Genomic DNA, 17,022 nt, shown 5'->3' with positions numbered 1-17,022 from the left:
ACGATGGCACTTTAAAACTCCACATTGCAGCTCCAGAACACATCCTTCTCGATCAGTGCTGTACTAAAATATACCTCCCAAACATGCATTCCTAGGACTCTGCTGTTTTCCTGTACTCTGTGGTGACCCCCAGCGGACTTAGGCTGCATAGACATCCTGGTTTTAAAGTGCACTTGGAGCACATTCTTTTCCTCAAAGAATTGTGGGCCCTGTAGTTTACCCCACACTGCGTTTTAATTTCCAGCAACCCTTAACAAACTATAGCTCCCAAAAATCTTTGAGATGGGAAAAATGTGCTTCAAATCATGGGACCTGTAGTTTAAGGGTGCTGAGAATTGCAGCTCTGTAAGGAGAAACAACAGTTCCCATGATTATTGGTGGGTGAGTGTGCTTTAAACATACAGTATACAGTGGTGCCTCACAAGACGAAATTAATTCATTCCGCGAATTTTTTCGTCTAGCGAATTTTTCGTCTTGCGAAGCACGGTTTCCCATAGGAATGCATTGAAAATCAATTAATGCGTTCCTATGGTCAAAAAAAGTCCAAACAAAGCCAAATTTGGTACAACAAGAGTTTATTAAGTGCTCTTTAAAGTCACACATACTGTAAAGAGCATTTCAAAATTCAAACCCAGATTTTTTTTAAAAAAAACAGCAGAGTGGCCCAATGGTCACAGAAAATCATAAAAATGCAGGAAAAAACACAAAAGCTTCCAGATTCTTGAAAACCCCTTCCCAACACCAAGTCCTTGAATTCCAAACACCCCAACCCAAAATCCAACCCCCCCAAAAAAAGTTTTAAAAGCTTAACTTACCAAATGGCTGCAAAAGAAGTTTTGGAAAAGCTTCAAAAATCACCAAAGTCTTTAAAAACCTCAAAAAAGGCTACTATGTACACTGCATTCTATGAGTTGCTCCTCGAAGTCAAGTCGCAACTGTATTAACGGTGTTAAGAAAAAGGAAACAAACTTGCAAGACGTTTTCGCCTTGTGAAGCAAGACCATAGGGAAATTCGTCTTGCGAAGCAGCTCAAAAACGGAAAACCCTTTCGTCTAGCGAGTTTTCCGTCTTGCGAGGCATTCGTCTTGCGGGGCACCACTGTAGTTTGGATGCAGGGCGAGTATCTGTGAGCCACCTTCCTCACTGGATAAGTGCTTGAACATCTGCCATGGATGGCATCACCAGAAACACAACAGAGCAGTTTGTTCTTGCCACCTTCCCACAAGGCAGGATAATTGCTTGGCTGGTATCCACACTTCCACGTGTCCTGCAGATCGACAGCAGTCTGCCCATCCTAGTCCCTCTGTGGCTGAAGAATCCCTTCCTCTCTCCCAGGAGTGCAGGGATCAATAGTGGGAATGAATGGACAGCAGAAGTGATACTTCAGTTTGAAGGAAGAGGGCAACGCTTCACTCTGAGCTGCTGTTGAAATATTTTACTGGCTGCCAGATTCTTCTGCTGACAGTCAGGGGCTAGTGAGAACCAGTATCAGATGAAAGGCGTTATTGGTTATCTCTTCCCACCTGCCCCCCCTTTTTTGTATGAAGAGACCTGTGCCCAGACAAAGCACATGGAAACATGTGCACAGGTGTTCTGAGCTGTGTGAAGCAAGACCAGGTGTTATATACTGAAGTTCTCACCCTGGGCCAGCAGGGGGATACTGTAGATAGTTCAGGTCCACATATGCAAATAAGGGATCGAAAGTAACATTCAGTGATTGGATAGTTACATAAAGTTGTTACAGTTACGTTGTAGTGGAGCTCTATATAAGCAGACTGGCTGAACCCTTCAGTTTACTTCTGTTCTGGCCTGTGAATGAACAAGAGCTGTTTGAAGAATCGCTGTGTCATCTGATATGTTCACCCACAACTTAACACCAGGCTTGTCCAAATGGAAGGAGGCCAGCAGCGCCCAGTTGAGCAGGTTTGCTGAAGAAGATACAAATCCATGTTGCGACTACCATGTATATTTCTGGCCACCTCACCTCGAAAAGGATATTGTTGAGTTGGAAAAGGTTCAGAAAGGGGCAGCCTAACTGATCATGGGGGTTTCTATGAAGAAAGGTTGTGGCATTTGGAACTTTTTAGTTTAGAGAAAAGGGGAGTAAGAAGCAACATGATAGAAGTTTATAAAATTATGCCTGACGTGAAGAAAGTGGATAGAGATAAGTTTTCCTCCCTCTCTCATAACACTAGGAGCCCTGTGTTTGCAGAGAATAAAAGGTTCATTCTTAAGAACTGAGGACTCACTCCCCATACTTTTTGAACCCTGGGAGCTCCAGGAGGATGCCTAACACAATGGCTTTCATTTTCTTTTCTCTTTCAGTGAGACGATCATGTTTTTACACCAGATCTTTTACCAGGGCCTGAAAGCACGCATCTCCAGCTGGCCAACCTTGGTGCTGGGTGAGTGTCTCTCTTTGCTCTTCATTCTCTTCCTGGTTCAACAGGAGGACAAGTGTCAACCACAACAAAATGTTGCCGCGCAGAGTTGCTCCTATTCCGCCACGACCTCTCCTCGGATGCTGCATTCCATGCCCTCACCCCCTGGTTTTCCATACCCCTACAACAACCAGCCAATATCCTGTGCCCACTAGGCTCCAGGGTGGAGTAAACAGGGGCTGGCTGCATCTCCTACCCCCGCCGCTTCTCACTGTCGCCTCTTTGCTCACAGCTGACCTCTTTGACATCCTGTTGCCGATGCTCAACATCTACCAGGAGTTTGTCCGGAACCACCAGTACAGCCTGCAGATCCTGGCTCACTGCAAGCAGAACAGGGATTTCGACAAGCTGCTGAAGCACTATGAGGCCAAGCCGGACTGCGAGGAGCGGACGCTGGAAACTTTCCTGACATACCCCATGTTCCAGGTGTGGGAGGAAGCAGCAGGTGTCTGTCACAAGGGGGTGCCCAAGACAGCCTCTCTCTCCTTGCCCAAGTGCAAGGAGAAATTCCAGTGTAGATCCCTGGTGCCAGGGATGCCAACTTAAATAAAATATTGGGGGGCCCAGGTAAGCCCCACCTGCATAATTAATCAAATATTTTATCGGGGGTGTGGATCTGAAGCAGTGGCGTGCAGTGAAATTTTTCATAGGGGAACAGTTAGGGCCAGAGGCGCTAGGTTGCAAAAAGGATGGGGGGGTGTTAAAGTCATGCATGTGACATTGTGGCGTCCTGACGTCACGCACGTGAGCATCATGCCTGCCTCCCTAAATCGGCCAGAAGATTCCCAGCCTTGGCAAAGGAGGTGCCAGGGCTCTGAAAGTTTGTTGGAGCCCTCCTGCCTCCTTCCAAAAGCCGGATGGGCTTTGGGAAGATGGCAGGATGGATCTTAAACCCATCACAGCCTTGCACCTCCCTCCCTAAGCCAGGCAGAAGCTTCCTGGGCTTTGGGAAGGAGGCACCAGCGGAACATTTAGGGGACTAGTCACTAGCCTAGTCCCCTTAGTCCAATAACCGCACACCCCTCAGTCCCTAGGAGCTGACTCTTATGCCTGTTGCTGGGATGGAACAGAGCGGCAGGGCATCTTTTTAAAGCCTGGCTCTTTCTGAATCAGGTCTCTTAAGTACCCTATTAACATTTGAAGAGACTTTCAGGATATTTGTGACAGGCTGGTTTAGGGCAGATCAGGGCATTGCTCTTGGGGTGGCCATTTGGGCTGGAGAGCCTCACTTTTTGAGCAATGGGGCCCAATACATTTTGCCCACCCCCAACACAAAAAAGAGGTCTGAGTGAACTAGAGCCACCTTCCTTCACCTGGTGCTCTCCGGACATTTTGGACCAATGCCAATGCCATTTTGGACCTCCTGCCAGTGGCCATTCTGGGCTTCCCCCACTTATTCTCAACAGCCATGGGGATTCTAGGGCAGCTCCAAAAAAAAATGCATAAACCAAATAGCTTGGATCGAAGATGCCCAGAATTTCCTCCTGCTGCTTGCAGGTCTTACCTGTGGACTTTTCTGCATTGCACGGAATTGTTCTTCTACTCTCTCTCACCTGTCTCTTCTTCGCCCAGATCCCCAGGTACATCTTGACGCTGCACGAGCTCCTGGCTCACACGCCCCATGAGCATGTGGAGAGGAACAGCCTGGACTACGCCAAGTCCAAGTTGGAGGAGCTCTCCAGGTGGGGAGATTTGGCAGTTCAGGCTGTCGGGTGGAGGGTGTGGTGTGTTGAATTTTGGGCTCAGATTTTGCCATGAGGTTCTGGTTCTGGAAGGCGAGAATGTAGCCAGGTGCTACGTGACTGTATGTGCACCCCTGAATACTCGTCGCCATCCACGGAGAGAGCTCCCCACAGCATGCTTAGCTCCGCACCTTAATGAATGCTGAACTTCTCACATTTTTGTATAATTATCACATTGGGGAAAATAAGCCTCCATCTGTACTCCAGCAGAGACACCGTGTTCAGGATGTGTGAAGGGCAGGATGACAAGGCAGCATATGCTATTTTAGAAAATGCTGAGAAGGGAAAACACACATCCCCGAGGAGAAGTTTCAAGCTTGCTTGAGAAACTTCAAAGGCGTGTTGGTCTCGAAGAGACTCCCCGTCTTTGGTTAGACCTGGGACTCTTCCACCGGCCAAAGCTTGGCTGCATGGGCCAGAGATAGACCAGCTGGTGGGAAAGGGGCTCTGTTGGGTCAGGCAGAGGAAGAGGAGGAATCACAGAATCATAGAACTGTAGAGCTGGAAGGGATCCAAAGGTCTAGTCCAGCCCAGTACAATTGGGGGGGGGAGAGGTGTGAGCATCCTGCCCTTTTCCGCCTCCAGCCCAAGTGATGGAGACCAGCTCTACCATTAGGCAGAGGGAGGTAGCTGTCTCAGGCAGCAGGTGCTAGGAATGTGGGGAATGGCTGAGAGGCCTTAGAATCATAGAACCAGAGAGTCATAGACTTGGAAGGGACCCAAAGATCCATCTAGTCTAACCACCTGCAATGCAGGAACCCTTGGTATCCCACATAGGCTGCCTGCCATCCTCTACTAAGCTGCCCTCAGGGGCACTGGAGGGTGCTGTCACCCATCTTGAAATAAGATTCAACTTATAGAATCCAGTCCAATGAACTTCTGTCCATGGAATGGGAGGGGGGCCATTTTGTCCTTCACCTCAGGCAGATGAATGGTTGAAGAATGGTCTGGCGAGTGACCTCCCCTCTTCCCGAATGGCCTTTCTGTTCTCCTTGGGGTGGAGAGAAGGCACAGAGAACAGCCGCCTCCCCTGAAAAACAGCTTTTCTGTCAACCCTTTGCCACAAATGGCTTGAACTGGTGGAATGCTTGCTACACTTGGAACTATGCTGAGTGGTAACTCTGTGCCAGGTGCTGTTCTCCCCCCCCCCAATCTATGGGTCCATTTTCTGGACTAGGGGTGGGGAAATAAAATCAGCTGCAGCCGTCCCAACGCAGTTGGCGTTTTGCTGACCTTTTCCCTCTTCCCATAGGATAATGCATGACGAAGTGAGCGAGACAGAAAACATTCGGAAGAACTTGGCAATCGAAAGGATGATAATCGAGGGGTGTGAAATCTTGCTGGACACCAGCCAGACATTTGTCAGACAAGGTAGCTTTCCTGCAGAAGAGAGACAGAGTGGCCTTTTTCCAGCCTCTCAGCACAGCACCATTTCCAGGCCATTGCTACTCCCAGTCACCCCTTTGGTCGGGGCAGACCATGATGGTGCCCTCCAGATGCCATTGAACTCCAACTCCCATCATTCCCCTGAGCATTGGCTGTGTTAGAAGTCATTTGTAGAGTTGGAAGGGACCCCAACGGCCATGCAGCAATGCAGGAATCATAGCTAAATAATCCATGACAGGTGGCCACCCAAACCCTGCTGAAAAGCCTCCACTGAAGGAGAGTCCACCAACTTCTCATGTGGTCCATTCCATTGCAAAACAGCTCTTGCCATCAAAAAAGATATTTAATGATAGCTATCATACCACCTTTCAAGTCTCCTCTTCTCCAGGCTAAACATACCCAGCTCTCTCAACCATCCCTCATAAGGCTTGGTTTCCAGACCCTTGGTCATCATACTCACCCTCCTCTGCACACATTCCAGCTTGTCAATACAGTGGTACCTCGGTTTATGAACTTAATCCGTTCCGGAAGTCCGTTCTTAATCCGAAACCGTTCTTAAACCAAGGCGCACTTTCCCTAATGAGGCCTCCCACTGCCGGTGCCCTTCCACCGTTTGGATTCCATTCTTCGACCAAGGTAAAGTTCTCAAACCGGGACACTATTTCTGGTTTTGTGGAGTTTGTAAACCAAATTGTTCTTAAACCTGGGTACCACCGTATCCTTCTTAAATTGTGATGCCCAGAATGGGACACAGGACTTCTGTGGATGCAGCCTAGAATTGTATTAGCTTTATTGGGGGGGGGGTGCTAATTAGGTGTTGTCTGGGACTGATGAGATTCCTACATTACCACAGGTTGGCTCCCCCTACTCTTGAGGAGCCTTCCTCTTCTGTTGGGGAGTGAGAGGGGACAATCCAGTCCAGGGCCAAGCTAATGACTCTTGCCTGCTGCCCCAGCCTGTCTCCTGACTGTGGTGCCTGGGAAGGAAGAATGTCATGTGCCCAGCCCCTGTGACCTAGTGTTTTCCCCCCTTCTCCTAGGTTCCCTCATCCAAGTGCCGATGTCCGAGAAGGGGAAGATCACGCGGGGTCGCCTGGGCTCCCTTTCCCTGAGGAAGGAGGGTGAGAGGCAGTGCTTCCTCTTCTCCAAGCACTTGATCATTTGCACCAGAGGCTCAGGTGGGAAGCTGCACTTGACCAAGGTGAGTGGATGGGAGCAGGTGGCACCCGGCTTTGCAGCGGAGGGCAGTGGGTTCCCTCTGCCCTCGGAAGCCCTCTAAGAAGTTGCTGCAGGAGAGGGACTGTGAGCAACATCATGGGAGGGGTGTCTCTAGGACCAAGGTGAAACTGTCAGGCTCCCTTGTTATTTTTGCTATTGAGTGCTGGGTGTTGTTTGCGTAATCTTGTTCTATTTATAGTAGCGCCATGTTGCTTTTTATATGTTATTATATTTGCCATTGTGTTGTTTTGCTCTGTTATTATGACATTTTTTTTTTGCACTGTTTACTTTTGAAATGCCTTTCTGTTTTCCTTGTCATAAGTCCCATCGAGCATGATTTTTGTGTTTGTGGAATAACAGCATACAAATAAAATGAGTGGCTGGCAGGTGCGAAAGGGATCCATTTCCCACTCTTTGAAGAAGCTCCAGTCTGCTGTCACTCCCTGAAAACTCCTCTTGCAGGCCATGCATGTCCCGTGAAAGAGACTTCCACAATTCTTTCAGAACATCTCCAGCCATAGCTTTTTTACACTGTTGGTTTCTACCTTGTGAAGGAAAGCTGAGTGTGGAGTTCCTTGGCTCTGTGGACCCAGGAATGGGGCCTGAGCTGGACCGTGACACCCTTTCGATCACCTTTGTGAATGAACAGTTTATATCCAAAAAACCCCAGGCTGCATGTGAACACATACATTTGAATCCCATTATTTTCCCCAAAGGATTCTGGGAAGTGTATTTTACCCATTGCAGAGTGACAGTTCCCAGGACCTTGAACAAAGTACAGTTCCCAGGATCCGTGGGGGGGGGGGGGAATAATGGGCTTTAACTGTATAGTGTTGGCATAGCCCCAGTCAGAAACCGCATATCAACCCCCACCCCCACCCCAGTACAGCTTTAGAAACATTCAGTGGGTGGAGTAATGGAAACCCAAATCCATACATGGGGCATAAGAGACATTTCTGGTCCAGAGTGGAGAGCTGTGCCTAAGAAAAACTTGCAATAAACCAGGCAAGGACTCCGCAAACTGGAAAGGGTGAAATCTGGCTTGGCCAAGACACCTACTAAAGACCTTGTGCAAATTGTTCATGTCCCTGGCAGGTGAAATCAAAGGGTAGGTGCTGCCATACTAAAAGAGGTATAAGGGAGTCATTGGAGCACCCCACAATAGCCTAACCTTGGCTCCCATAGGTTCAGGTCAGGGGTCACAAGCAAGAGACTTCAGCCAGGAAATAGAAGCAAAACTGCACCCAGTAGGCCTGATCTTTATTGTTGCAACAAGACTTCAAACTACCACACAGAAGAAGCAGAGAGAAGCCCCGAACAATGGTTACATCAGTACTTTAAAGTTTCCCAAAGTTTCCCATAATACATTTCCAGAAGCATCATCAAGACATCTGTAATGGTCCTAGGGGTTGCTCGTGCGTAAGCCGGTGCAAACACCTGGCTGGGTTGCCTGAGTGAACCTTTTCTGTCCGGACAGCCACTCACCCGTGGCTGTCTCAATCGCTGGCAGAATCCGTCAGTGGGCGTTTCTTAAACTTCTTCCAGCAAAGAAGCTCTTTGACACCTAGTCTCCTCCTACTCTCTCTGTGCGAAAGCCTTCTGCGCAAGGAGGGCGTAGGCAGCGGAGGACCCCTACTCTCCCCGCTGGTCCCCGGCAAGGAGTCATGGGACCGCCTCGCCGCTTCCCCCATCTGCCCCCCTTCTCCACTGGTGCTACGCTGATTCTCTTCCCCAGAAGATGTGCTGCCTCTCCCAATCCCGGGACGCTCTCTGGAATCCCTCTGGATTTTGCTCTCTCCCTCCGGCACTGATGGCAGTTCCCTTACAACATCATAGATATGTCACAGAGATCCAGGCATGCCCCTGTCACTCAAATATAATCTTTCACATGTACTCCATCACAGTACAAAGGAAAGCATTTACAGTTCTCTGGTCCCTGAGTCAAGTCAAATACACCTCTTTGTCCTGTCCTGGCTTCAGCCCTGACTATCACTATTGTGATTGAGATGCTTATCTGTTTGACACTTTGGGGGCAGGATATCACAGGTTATGAAGATGCCTTGGAAAGGCCCTGCAGATGTGACTGTACATCTCAGAGATTATGGTGGGCTAACTCACCCCTCCCCTTATACCTCACTTCCCTGGGTCCTAAATGCCATTGGAACTGAGAATATTGATATGATGTGATTTCTTAGGAATTTCTAAAGTTTTCCCATTGAGCCAGTACATAGATACATTTATCAGTGATTTGCTAATGTGCAGCGGAGGCTCTTTGTCATTGCCTTGTACTGTAGTGCCAATTCTGCCAACTGAAGGGTGTCTATGGGGCAAGACTACCTTGTAGGTAAACTGGTCCCAAGTTGCTAAGGGCTTTATATACTAATAGTAACACCTTGAACTTGGTCTGGCATTTGACTTGACATCATGACTGATGTAGCCAGAAAGTTATAACATCCAAACCTAGAGAGGCAGGTCTCACTAGGCACCACCACCTCCTGCCCCTCCCCTGCCTCCCCAGGTGGGAGGAAAGACCTGGAAGAGAAACAGGGTGGTAAGAACTTTCCTCTCGAGTGGCCTCCTCCTCATGCTTCTTTCTTTATTCCAGAATGGCGTGATCTCCCTCATTGACTGCACCCTGGTGGAAGACACAGAGAGCACCGATGAGGACAGTAAGTACTACTCAGACCTTAGGCAAAGTCTACAAACCAGAGTGAGCCTCCTTCCTTGCCCCCTGCAAACTTTGGCCCCATCCACACGACACATTTAAAGCAGTACCGCACCACTTTAGACAGTCATGGCTTCCACTAAAGAATTCCGGGAACTGTAATTTGGTAAGGGTGCTGAAAGTTGTTGTAGTTTAGTTGTTCAGTCATTTCCCACTCTTCATGACCCCATGGACCAGAGCACGCCAGGCACTCCTGTCTTCCACTGCCTCTCGCAGTTTGGTCAAACTCATGTCAGTAGCTTTGACAACACTGTCCAACCATCTTGTCCCCTTCTCCTTGTGCCCTCAATCTTTCCCAACATTGGGGTCTTTTCCAGGGAGTCTTCTCTTCTCCAGAGAGTCTTCTCTTCAGTTATTAGGTAAAGGTAAAGGGACCCCTGACCATTAGGTCCAGTCGTGGCCGACTCTGGGGTTGCGGCGCTCATCTCGCTTTATTGGCCGAGGGAGCCGGCTTACAGCTTCCAGGTCATGTGGCCAGCATGACTAAGCTGCTTGTGGCGAACCAGAGCAGCACACGGAAACGCGTTTACCTTCCCGCCGGAGCGGTACCTATTTATCTACTTGCACTATTTGACATGCTTTCGAACTGCTAGGTTGGCAGGAGCAGGGACCGAGCAACGGGAGCTCACCCCGTTGCGGGGATTCAAACCACCAACCTTCTGATCGGCAAGTCCTAGGCTCTGTGGTTTAACCCACAGCGCCACCTACGTCCCTTATTAGGAGTTATTAGAAGACCCCAATTTACTGCCTAGAGCTATGGTTCCAAGACTTCACCGGGGAGGGGGGGATATTGGTTGTTAAATGACTCTGGGAATTGTAGTTCTGTGAGGGGAATGGGGTGGGTGTGTCTCATCTCTTAGTACCTTTATCCAACTATGGTGCAGATGTGGTCTGAAAATCTTGAATTTTCTATGTGCAATTATGTGCACTGCTGTTCCCATCTGCTCCATCTGCACTATACATTCGAAACTGTATTGTACCAATTTAAACAGCCTCGGCTTCCCCCAAAGAATCCCGCAAAGGGTTGTTTGTTAAGATGCCAGGAGTTGTTAGGAGACCCCTATAAACCTCCCAGAGCTGCAATTCCCAGAATTCGCTGGTTGGAAGAAGGATGGTTGTCAAATGACTCCTGGTTATCTAGCAGCTCAATATTGCTGACACAGACTGGCAGTGGCTCTCCAGGTTTTCAGACAGAGGATATTTCCCAGCTGTTGCACCTGGAAATATCACCAAGGAATGTACCCAGGAATTTACACACACACACACACACACACACAGAGAGAGAGAGAGAGAGAGAGAGAGAGAGAGAGAGAGAGAGACGTATAACAAACAAGACTAATAAAGTATTCCATCATTTCAAGGGGAGAGGGAGAAGTAAAGAAATGAAAGATAGGAAAAATAATACCTATATGAGGGCTAGGCATGCTGTGTGTCTGAGCTTTGTCTAAATGTTATGCAGAAGTCTTTAGAGTTAAAAGGTACTGTATGTAGGTTTAATTCATGCAAGGTGAACAATAAGTGCTCTCTTTTATACAATATGCATTGCATCTGGACCCTAAGCATATAAATTGGTCAGTGAAACTTCTGTGAACATGAAGAAAAATTATTAAAAGGCATTTAAATGAAATAAAAGAATTTTAAAAAAGAAGAACCTGGGGCTTTTTGCATGCAAAGTAGATGCTCTGCTTTCCCCACCCCACAGTTTAATTGAAGCTGGCCTATGAAGTGGTTAAAAATTGTATCTGTGAAGTTATATTTTGAAGAATGACTAAATTCCAGTGTGGGGGGAATCACAGATGGTCCCTGAGCAGAGACTGAGCCTGGAGTTGCCAGAGAAGACTGAGCTATGCAAATGCGGCAGAGATGGCGGCTCCTCTCCCACAAACAGCTGAGGAGGGTTTGATCCTGATGCTGCTCACAAATGCAGCAGTCACTGTGCCACCCTCTTGGCGTTGCACCAAGGCGGGGCCCAGTGCAGTTATGGTTTGCACCCCCAAAGTTACGCTCACCCACCGTCAACCTGTAATTCACCCTCACAAATTGTCTCACTGTTCTGTTCTCTCGATTCCAAAGCAAAAGGATCCGGGCAAGATATAGACCATCTTGACTTCAAGATTGTGGTGGAGCCAAAAGACAGCCCATCCTACACAGTTATCCTTGTGGCCTCATCCAGGCAGGAAAAGGCAGCCTGGACCAGTGACATCAGCCAGGTAAGGCGGAGTCAAGCCCAGGGGAGGAGGAGCTACCCAAATCAAGGTGCCAGAGGATTGGGGGGTGAGGCACACCCCCACCCCACAGGCCACTCTATAAAGGAAGGAAAATATCCAAAAGAAGTTGTGGGGTGTAGCCCAGGAGAGGGCTTTCTCTGAGGCCGACCCTAAGCAACGGAATCCCTTCCACAGGTGCATCTGTCATCTTTATTCTTATTTATTTACTGCATTTATGTCCCACCTTTCACCTCAAGGTGTGGGTCACATGGTTCTCCTCCTTATTTAACCCCCACAACAACTTTGTGATTTGAACTTGGGTCTCCCAAGTCCTGGCCCAACATCCTAACCACTAAACCACACTGGCTTCTGTTATACGGATTTCTTTAGGGATTCGCCTCTTTGCCCTGGCCTTTTGACACCTGACCTGAGATATGTGTTTTGGGGACCCAAATTCCTGTGGCTGTGATTTTTTAAAACTCTTTTAATGTTGAATTTTAGATGTTGTAATCCACCCTAGGACCTGCTAGTGAAAGGCTGTTAATAAATTTAGTAATACTATCATCATCATCATCAAATGAATCATTCAGTGTGACTATAATCTTCAGGCCATCTGGAATAAGAATATTTTGGGATTGGGATTGGGATTGGGCCATCTGGAATAAGAATATTTTGGGATTGGGGGTGGAGTTTTGAATTGAGCCAGCATGGTGCACTGCTTAGAGCAGGCTTCCTCAACCTTGGCCCTCCAGATGTTTTGAGACTACAATTTCCATCATCCTTGACCACTGGTCCTGCTAGCTAGGGATGATGGGAGTTGTAGGCCAAAAACATCTGGAGGGCCGAGGCTGAGGAAGCCTGGGCTAGAGTGTCAGACTAGGACCTGGGAGACCAGGGTTCAAATCCCCACGCGGCCATGAAAATCACTGTCAGTCAGTCACTGCCTCTCAGCCTAACCTACTTCACAGGGCTGTTGTGGGGATTAAATGAGGAGGAAGAGAACCATGTGTACCACCTTGAGTTTCTCAGAGAAAAATGCAAGAAATAAACTAATAATATTTTTTTTAAGGTGTGAGAATGGGTGGGCTTTCCAGAGTCTACGCAGACATCCAGACACCTCAGAAAAATTCACCAATGCAGAACTCTGTTGCAGAATTGCAGCCCCTTTGCTGTTTTCCACAGTTTTGAATGCAGCTTTCATTTTCCATCCACCTCACTCTTGTGTGTGTGTTTCAGTGCGTGGATAACATCCGCTGCAATGGCCTCATGATGAATGCCTTTGAGGAGAACTCAAAAGTCACCGTCCCCCAGATGATCAAGTAAGTGCCTGAGACGAACGGAGGCACAGGAAGGTAGTTTTCATGGAGTGCTTTTGACGTTGTTGGCTTGCAGTTCTGTTCTCCACCCTATTAGGAGCTGGGGTCCCAGTGATGCAGTCCTGGAAGACTTGCCTCTGTTGTGAGAGGGATGTGTGAGCATCCCAGGGCCCTTGCACAACCTTCCCTGACCCCAGTAAGCAAGGCAGAAAGCCTAAAAAGCTCTTTCTGAAGCTGGTTTACCCTGCTCTCCATAGATTTATTTATTTTTCAGCTGTGTATCCAAGGTTTCTATCACATAGGTACAGACATCCCCAAACTCGGCTCTCCAGATGTTTTGAGACTACAATCCCCATCATCCCTGACCACTGGTCCTGTTAGCTAGGGATGATGGGAATTGTAGTCCCAAAACATTTGGAGGACCAAGTTTGGGGATGCCTGCATAAGTAAATTAGGCGTAAGTGGCTGGTCAACTTTATTTTTTTAAAAAAATTGTTCAGACTTTTCCCTTTAGATACACAATATGTTTTCAAGAAAAGCAATCTGCCAAACCCTAGGATTCCAGCAATCCAAATTATTAAGATTAAAGGTCTTCTAGAATTTGGCAACACAACCCTGGGCTGCTGTTAAGAGATGAGAAATAAGTTATTTGTTTTTCAAACCCCGTACCATTTCCATAGACAAGTTCAAAAGCACCAGGTGGAAATATGGAGTAACAGTTTATTTAGTTATCAAAGAGATCTCAGCAAACACCTTATTCCAAAATAAGGTCCCACCACATATGTTCATAGGTACTAACTATGGGGCGGGTTGAGGTGTATTCTTGCTTCCTTCGTTTAAAGCGGCTGTGAGCAAGATCCTTGTTATGGAGCAGCGGCAAACAAATAAAATGATGAATGGACAACTGAACCAGCTTACCCAGTTTGTCAGAGAATGCTTGCATGGGCCCCATGAATATTCTGGTTCCCCTATGTTCTGTGGCCAGAAGGAAATGATGGTTTGCCATGCTGCCATTTATCTGCATCTTTTCACTTTCCAGGTCTGACACCAGCTTGTACTGTGACGATGTTGACATCCGATTCAGCAAAACAATGAACTCCTGCAAAGTCCTCCAGATCCGCTATGCCAGTGTGGAGCGGCTCCTGGAGAGGCTGACAGACTTGAGGTTCCTCAGCATCGACTTCCTCAACACCTTCCTGCACTCTTACCGGGTCTTCACCACGGCTATGATTGTCTTGGACAAGCTGATCACTATCTACAAGAAGCCCATCAGTGCAATTCCTGCAAGGTGAGTCTTGCAGGAGTGTCATCTCCTCTTCTCCCCTGTTGGAGGAGGATACTTTCTCCTGAGAAATGCAATATGGGCTTGAGGAGGTGAGGCGAAAACGCCATGCATGGAGGAGAAGGCTATTGATGACTATTAGCCAGGATGGCTATGCTCTGCCTCCACAGTAGGAGGCAGCAACACTTCTGAAGACCAGTTGCTGGAAACCACTGGAGAGGAGAAGGCTCTTGTGCTCAAATCCTGCTTGCGGGTTTCCCACAGACATCTGTTGTTCCACTGTGAGAACAGGATGCTAGGCTAGATGGGCAACTAGGTAGATTTCCCAGCAATTAGAAGTTCCAGCCTCTGTACTGCTTGGGGATGGGACAAAGGAAAGGAAAAGGGAAAGTGATATCAGGTGCAGAGAGTCAATGAGGTCTCTTCTGGTTTTGTTGCCCACCAGGTCTCTGGAGCTCCTATTCGCCAGCAGCCAGAACACCAAGCTCCTTTATGGGGAGCCTCCCAAGTCTCCGCGAGCCAACCGGAAGTTCTCCTCCCCACCACCCCTCTCCATCACCAAGTCCTCTTCCCCAAGCCGGAGGAGGAAGCTGTCCTTGAACATCCCCATCATCACAGGTGGGAAGGCCCTGGACCTGGCTGCCTTGAGCTGCTCCTCCAATGGCTACGCCAGCATGTACTCCTCCATGTCGCCCTTCAGCAAGACCACTCTGGACATCAACAAGCTCTACGTCTCTGCCAGCAACTACTCCAACAAGATCTCCGATGAGGGGGAGGCGGGCACAGAGAAGCCGGAGGAGACCCTTCTGAACAAGCAAAGTAAGTGATTTCTGGAGGAAGGGGATGTTCCTGTGTAGATCAGGGTCAGGAAGGGGGTAATAAAATTGTAGAACTGTAGGATCATCTAGTCCAACCCCCTGCAATGCAGGTATCACAGCTAAAGAATCCCTGGCAGGACAACCTTCCAGTCATAGAGAGTCCACCACCTTCCAATGCAGTCCGTTCCGCTGTCGAACGGCTCTTGCCATCAGAAAGTTCTTTTGTGTGAAATCCTTAAGTGATGCCTCCGCTTGCTCCAACCAGGCCCAGAGACGTCGGTCCGAGAAGAGTCTGACATGGATCCCAACCAGAGTGATGAGGCAGAAACGGAGACCTCGCCAACCAAATCGCCCACGACCCCAAAACTGGTCAAAGGCAAAAACTCCTCAGGTAATGCTAGCAGCCAACGAGAGCCCTCACTTCCATGAATTTGTCCGGCCTTCATCCAAAGCCATCCAAGTGGGTGGCCTTCACTGTCTCCTGTGGAAGCGAGTTCCACAGTTTACCTATGTGCTGTATGAAGAAGGGCTTCCTGTTGTATAATACGGTGGTGAACATCAGCTCTCAGCCATGCCTTTCTGAATACCATTGCACAGACCACTTGAGAGAGACTGTTGACTCTTGTCGATGAGTGTTTGCCAGTGCAGTTCCTGGGGAAGGATCTAGCCCTCTCTGAGTCTCCTTTAACAGCCAGCAAGTAGGGAAGGAGCCCTTGGGGAGTGTTTCATGCCAGAGGAAAGCTCAATGAGAATTTTCTCTCCCTCTTCCTGATGCAGAATTCCCTTTGTTCTCCTATAACAATGGGGTCGTGATGACATCCTGCCGGGAGCTAGACAACACTCGCAGTGCCCTCTCAGCTGCTTCAGCCTTTGCCATCGCAACCGCAGGCGCCAATGAGGGCACGCCAACCAAAGAGAAGTACAGGAGGATGTCCCTTGCCAGTGCAGGTGAGAGATTAGGGATTCTTCCCCTTCTTGGGGCCCCACCCCACTTTCTCTGCAGAGAGAAGAGGCCGTGGGGACACTGCAAAATCCTCATTGATTTGCATGCTCCCTTTGCAGGAATTGTATCCTGAAAGGTAGGGCATTAACACTTGCAATGTGCTGCTGAGGGATTTATTTATTTAATATTTGTATATCACTATTATCATGCTTGTGTGTGTGTTTCACAACACCCCAGTCTCCAAGCAGAGTGAGGTTCTAGGAGCTTACCCAGAATTTGTGTTTGCTTTGGAATGAAGTATAGCGGAAATTGTAGTGTCTTTATGATATATGGTTTATTTACACATATATACAACCTGAGCCTGCGATGGATGGGTTCATAACATTAACACCCCAAGACGGCCTTGCTTTTCCTATAGCTACAGCCATGGATTCCCACAGAAATCAGGCATGGCTCTTTCTCTCTGCCTTTTCAACCTGCCCGCTTCCTCTAGCTTTTAGCTCACAAAGCTCAGCTCTCAACTCTGGCCTTTTGCCTTTCTAACTGGCAGCCAGTTGAGGGAGTAGAGTCCACCCTTTTGCTATCTAGCACAGAACTATTCCCTTTGTTTCCTTAATGGCTCATTTCCTCACCAGGAAGCTGGACTGGCTATTCCAGGACTTAGACAGGTCTTGACATACAGCCTATTCCCCACCCCGTGCCCCCAAGCTATACATATACTGTATTTTCCCATGTATTGGACGAGGTTTTTTGACTCAGAAATCACATCAAAAACTGGGGTCACCCAATACATGGACAGTGGCATGGGGGGGGGGCGTGGAGAAGCTGCGCGCCACCAGCCAGCTTGTTGGTGGGAGTGCAACTTCCCCCAATGCCGCTGTGTGCGGCGGGTGCTCCCTGGATCATTTCCTGTGTGGCAGCATCAGACGAGGTTGTGCTCCCAGG

General features: G+C 48.4%; 1 protein-coding gene across 1 annotated transcript in view; it reads left to right on the top strand.

Annotated features, from left to right (window-relative positions):
- The window catches only part of RASGRF1 (Ras protein specific guanine nucleotide releasing factor 1), a 61,406-nt gene that overhangs the window by 30,188 nt on the left and 14,196 nt on the right, over positions 1 to 17,022 (top strand). Inside the window, exons 6-17 of the mRNA XM_082199479.1 lie at positions 2,326 to 2,405; positions 2,674 to 2,867; positions 4,014 to 4,123; positions 5,436 to 5,554; positions 6,609 to 6,769; positions 9,392 to 9,455; positions 11,585 to 11,721; positions 12,955 to 13,037; positions 14,074 to 14,322; positions 14,762 to 15,135; positions 15,400 to 15,525; positions 15,912 to 16,082. Of these exons, the coding sequence (XP_082055605.1) occupies positions 2,326 to 2,405; positions 2,674 to 2,867; positions 4,014 to 4,123; positions 5,436 to 5,554; positions 6,609 to 6,769; positions 9,392 to 9,455; positions 11,585 to 11,721; positions 12,955 to 13,037; positions 14,074 to 14,322; positions 14,762 to 15,135; positions 15,400 to 15,525; positions 15,912 to 16,082 (1,868 nt within the window). The remainder of the gene's footprint in view (positions 1 to 2,325; positions 2,406 to 2,673; positions 2,868 to 4,013; positions 4,124 to 5,435; positions 5,555 to 6,608; positions 6,770 to 9,391; positions 9,456 to 11,584; positions 11,722 to 12,954; positions 13,038 to 14,073; positions 14,323 to 14,761; positions 15,136 to 15,399; positions 15,526 to 15,911; positions 16,083 to 17,022) is intronic.

Source organism: Podarcis vaucheri (genome assembly GCF_965113315.1).
Source record: "Podarcis vaucheri genome assembly, chromosome: 14".
NCBI lineage: Eukaryota > Metazoa > Chordata > Lepidosauria > Squamata > Lacertidae > Podarcis > Podarcis vaucheri.
This window is presented reverse-complemented; position numbering and strand designations above follow the sequence as displayed.